The 5,000-nt window shown below is 46.8% G+C and overlaps 1 protein-coding gene across 1 annotated transcript in view; it reads left to right on the top strand.

Annotated features, from left to right (window-relative positions):
* tbxta (T-box transcription factor Ta) overlaps positions 1–4,189 on the top strand; it is a 4,276-nt gene extending 87 nt beyond the window's left edge. The window contains exons 1-8 of the mRNA XM_030348139.1: positions 1–341; positions 697–961; positions 1,316–1,450; positions 1,669–1,730; positions 1,836–1,897; positions 2,111–2,284; positions 2,552–2,675; positions 2,953–4,189. The exon at positions 1–341 is cut by the window's left edge and continues 87 nt beyond it. Of these exons, the coding sequence (XP_030203999.1) occupies positions 154–341; positions 697–961; positions 1,316–1,450; positions 1,669–1,730; positions 1,836–1,897; positions 2,111–2,284; positions 2,552–2,675; positions 2,953–3,211 (1,269 nt within the window). The 5' untranslated portion in view covers positions 1–153 and the 3' untranslated portion in view covers positions 3,212–4,189. The remainder of the gene's footprint in view (positions 342–696; positions 962–1,315; positions 1,451–1,668; positions 1,731–1,835; positions 1,898–2,110; positions 2,285–2,551; positions 2,676–2,952) is intronic.
* Positions 4,190–5,000: the final 811 nt, after the last annotated feature.

The following is a 5,000-nucleotide window of genomic DNA, read 5'->3' as shown; positions in this document are numbered from 1 at the left end:
CCCTTATCTCACTGTCAGCGCGGTGGACTTTGAGAGAGAAAGTGCACCCGTCTATCTCACAACAGCGCTTGGTGAAACCGAAAACGGATCTTCTGCTTTTTCTTTTCTCTTCTTCATCTTCTACTTGTACTTTTTGACCTCGCACTGGGAGATATGTCCACCTCCTCCGTCCCGGACCAGCGGCTGGACCACCTCCTGAGCGCCGTGGAGAGCGAGTTCCAGAAGGGCAGCGAGAAGGGCGACGCGTCGGAGCGGGATATTAAGCTGAGCCTGGAGGACGCCGAGCTGTGGACCAAGTTCAAAGAGCTCACCAACGAGATGATCGTCACCAAGACGGGAAGGTAAGGAAGACTCGGATAGGCCCTGGGTTCGAGTGAAGAGGAGGCCGGCACTGTAAACACACAAACGGCCTCTAACATTGGGGATGGGAAGCGCTTTTACGCGCGTGGTGCACTGTTTTCGTTTGGGGTTATTTGGTTTATATCCAAAGGATTATTTTGTTTTGTTGGTGGGAAGGTCGAAAAGATCGAAATGGTGTTTTTTAATTTGAACATATATTGTACTGGTTTAATAGGGTCTAAAACACATAGGGTTTAAGGATGTATCCCTGTTTGGTATTAAATTCAAAATTTTCCACAATTTAAGCTGAAGGGTGAAAGAATCGAAACGTTTGTGCTTTGCTGTTGCGTTTCAAAGGAGGATGTTTCCCGTGCTGAGGGCCAACGTCAGCGGGCTGGACCCCAACGCCATGTACTCCGTCCTGCTGGACTTTGTTGCGGCGGACAACAACCGCTGGAAGTACGTGAACGGGGAGTGGGTCCCCGGGGGCAAGCCGGAGCCCCAGAGCCCAAGCTGCGTGTACATCCACCCCGACTCCCCCAACTTCGGGGCCCACTGGATGAAGGCCCCCGTCTCCTTCAGCAAAGTCAAGCTGTCCAACAAACTCAACGGCGGCGGACAGGTGAGGCCCGCAGTGCTTGTTGTGTTAACAGAGAATGTTAGGCTGCAGTATAATAAGTAGGCTAAAATGAGCTAAAGGGAAATATTTGTATTAAAATAAATAGTTAATTTTAAGAAGTATTTATGATAGCTCGGGTCATGTCTCCACTGATCACTGATCTTGTAATTGATTATTATGAAGAACTCTGTTCATGATATCTTTTTTAAAAGGTTTCTGACAACCGCATCTCTAAAAATACTGAAAACAAAATTGTTATAACGGCTTTACACTTTGTAAATAGTAATGATGAAAAAATAAAATAAACATTGATTTGATTCACATCATAACAATGCTTATTCTCTCTCCACCCAACAGATCATGTTGAACTCGTTGCATAAGTACGAGCCGCGGATCCACATCGTGAAGGTGGGGGGCATCCAGAAGATGATCAGCAGCCAGTCCTTCCCAGAGACCCAGTTCATCGCCGTCACCGCCTACCAGAACGAGGAGGTGAGCTCGCAGTCTAACAAGACACTGATACTCATCTAGGATATTCAATGTATTTTAATCGATTTACTCGCTTTGTGTTGTTCAGTCTTTAGTTAGTGTTGTTAAATTTTCTTTGGAAGATAAAGTGCATCCATTGAAAGACTGAACACATACAAGTGGTGAGCTGAACAGCAGGGCTTTGATTTTAACAACTAAATCCCATCTTCTGTTCCCGACAGATCACTGCTCTGAAGATCAAGCACAATCCGTTTGCCAAAGCGTTCTTGGATGCAAAAGAAAGGTAAGAAAGAAAACCCCAACTTGAAATTGCTTACAACACACGGCTGCATATGTTATTCCACTCTTCAGCTGTGTGCAGATATTTAAGTGTTTTTATCTTTTTCAGGAGCGACCATAAGGACATTCCTGATCACAGTGCGGACCAGCAGCAGTCTGGCTACTCTCAACGTGAGTACAATACTCTTCGACACTACTGCTATAACTCTGTTTAACATACTGTTCACAACAACACAGCTCTACCACAACCATTCACAAGCTTAAGCACCAATCTCCCAATGTCCTTACAACCACCAACAACACAGCCCCCCCAGGGCCTCCACCCGACTCCTCCACCCTGAACCCCAGCACAGAATCTGACCTCTCTCCGTCTCTTCTTCTCAGTCGGCGGGTGGTTCCTCCCGGGTCAGAACCCCATCTGCCCCAGCAGCAGCCCCACCCAGTTCAACGGGACGGTGCCTCACTCGTCTGGCTCCTACTGCGAGCGCTACTCCAGCCTGAGGAACCACCGGACCTCCCCGTACCCCACCCACTACCCCCACCGCACCCCCAACACCAGTGAGTACAGCCGCGGGGACCCCGCTCCAGAAAGGGCTCCGGGATCGTGTTCATAAAATACAACTCGTGATTATCTTCACCCCCTTTTTGATTTGACCGGGAATTCGGTCAAAGCAGTGGGACATGTTCAGAGAAGCAAGCGCCTTCAAAAGTCGGCTGCATTTCTGTGGCCGCGACCCAATCCTTAGAGATCCCATGGCCGACGGATGGATGGACGTAATCGACCAATAAACTGACCTTGGATTGATTCTTTTTTCGCCCCATCAGACAACTACATGGACAACACCTCCGGTTCGTTGCCGGCCCACGACAGCTGGTCGTCACTGCAGATCCCCAACTCCACGGGCATGGGCACCCTGTCCCACACCTCCAACGCCACCCCCAACGGAAGGTAAGCGTCAACACCCAACCCAGCCCATACAACCCTAGTGAGAACCTCTGTGTTGTATCAGGTGGACTCCTGGGTTAGGATAGCCGTGCCCCCCACAATGCAATGCGTCACCAGTACGTGCGCATTGCATTGTGGGAAAGGCCGGGGAGGACTCAGAGACATGCGACCAGGAGGTGGCCGTCTGCAATCGCTAAACCAGAATAACGCTGATGATCATGACTGGATGAAGCTCAATTGAACGGGATGATGATGATGGATTCATGTTTTCGTCCCACAGCCAGTACCCAAGCCTATGGTCCGTAGCCGGGACCACCCTGACCCCCTCGGGCTCAGCCTCGGGGTCCATCGCGGGGGGGCTGACCTCCCAGTTCCTGAGGGGATCCTCGTACACGGGCCTGACCTCCTCCCTGCCCGTCTCCTCGCCCTCCTCCATGTATGACCCCAACCTGGGGGAGGTCGGGGTGGGGGAGGCCCAGTTCGAGAGCTCCATCGCCAGGCTGACGGCGTCGTGGGCCCCTGTAGCGCAGAGCTACTAAGTAGCTAGGCTCTCGCTCTCTCTTTCTCTCTTTCTCTCTCTCTCTCTCTCTCTCTCTCTCTCTCTCTCTCTCTCTCTCTCTCTCTCTCTATCTTGCTCTCGCTCTCTCTCACTCCCCCCCTGTCTCTCTATGCCTGGATGTCTCTTCAGGAGACGGACTGTCGACCCATCGAACAATACAACGAGCGAGAAAAAGACGACGAGAGATTGTCCCAAAAAAAACGAACTAGCAGCCTGGACTCTTGTGTTTGAACGGGCCCTTCATATTCCATTCCCGAGCTTCTTGAAAAGCCTTTTTTTCGTCTAAGGATTTGAAAACCCTTAAACGTACACTTAGTTATATTGATGTCATGCCTCAGACATGCTATATGATCCCCCTCCCACCCTCTTCGAAAAATAGAATTGAAAGAACTATACATTTAATTTTTTAAAGGTGCAATGTATGATACCCCAGCGGGTTTCATGCTAACTATTTATAATTTGAATTGCTCTCAGCGATTGGGAAACAGTTTTGCTCATGTGGTGCAAAACAATCCATCCTAGTTCATCCTGAAGGATGCCGCTGTCCTTCACAATAAAAGTTTATTTAAGAACGTCTACAAGTTCTGACCAAAGCCCAATCAAGATCTTCGACAGGCTTTTCCCCCCCAGTACTAAAAATAATATCTAAGAGGTCATTTTGGTTGTGCTAACATATAAAGTATGTAAATGTGTGTATATAGTATACATTAACGGACGTCTTCATTGTTTTCAATATATATTTTTGCCTTTTTGTGATCGCAGTCAAATGTGTGCCTACTCTGATCTCAAAACTTTAAGTGCCTTTGCATTCTCGAAGGGTTGTGGCAAAAGACTCCCCTGAAAGAAACAAAAAAAAATCCACATGTACATACCTATCTATTTGTATTTTGAATCATGATAAGTTTATTTATGTCATTTAATAATAAATTAAAGATTTTCTTTGTTTTTGCCAACTACATGTTTTTGCTCCCTTATTCTGTGTGCATGACATACTGATTTCCATATCACCCATGCCAAATGTTTTTCCTTTGAAGAACTTTGAATACCACAACCACAGGCAACATGTCCATACCAATGTCATGTATTTTATAACCCAATATCATTACAATATTCTCATGTACCAATATAGCCACCAGGTTTTTTAACAGCCACTCACGTGTGAGACTGAGAAGAATCGAACTAAAATTAAATTGGTGTTACTATAAAGATAGCAACGAGTGCTGCGTGACTAACTTGAAACATAAAAATAACCCAGCCATATAGGGGGCCGGGTATAGCTCTAGGAACTATAACTCTATACCTCTATGAACCATAAAAAGGAGGCGAGTCAACTATATAAAGGGAGGGAGTCAAATGTAGCAGACCTCTGAGGTACAGAGAATTTTCCTCTCAACAAGCTGGGCTCTGATCTCAACATTCAAATAAAGTTCACAACGAGGCCTAGAAACAAAGTGCTTTAAAACCAAGCAACCAAGTGCAGAAGTCTGTTTAAAAGGAGGTTTCTAACATTGAGGTAGGGTTTCTGAGAGTGGACTGTGGGGTTGACACAAATGAGGTCGGGACCCCACCCAGTCCAAAAGAGTCTGGACTGTGGATCAGCTCCATGCAGTTGAACGCTACGTACATCTTTATTTCCTCAGCAGTCGCTACACCCTCACAACTTCCAGTGTCTAAAATGGTGCTGCATATAGTAATTCCCATTGAAAGATGTAAACCTACATAATTGGTGTTGTAGGTTTATATAGCCAATATATATATAGCCAATATAG

Source organism: Gadus morhua, chromosome 22, assembly GCF_902167405.1.
Source record: "Gadus morhua chromosome 22, gadMor3.0, whole genome shotgun sequence".
Classification (NCBI taxonomy): domain Eukaryota; kingdom Metazoa; phylum Chordata; class Actinopteri; order Gadiformes; family Gadidae; genus Gadus; species Gadus morhua.
This window is presented reverse-complemented; position numbering and strand designations above follow the sequence as displayed.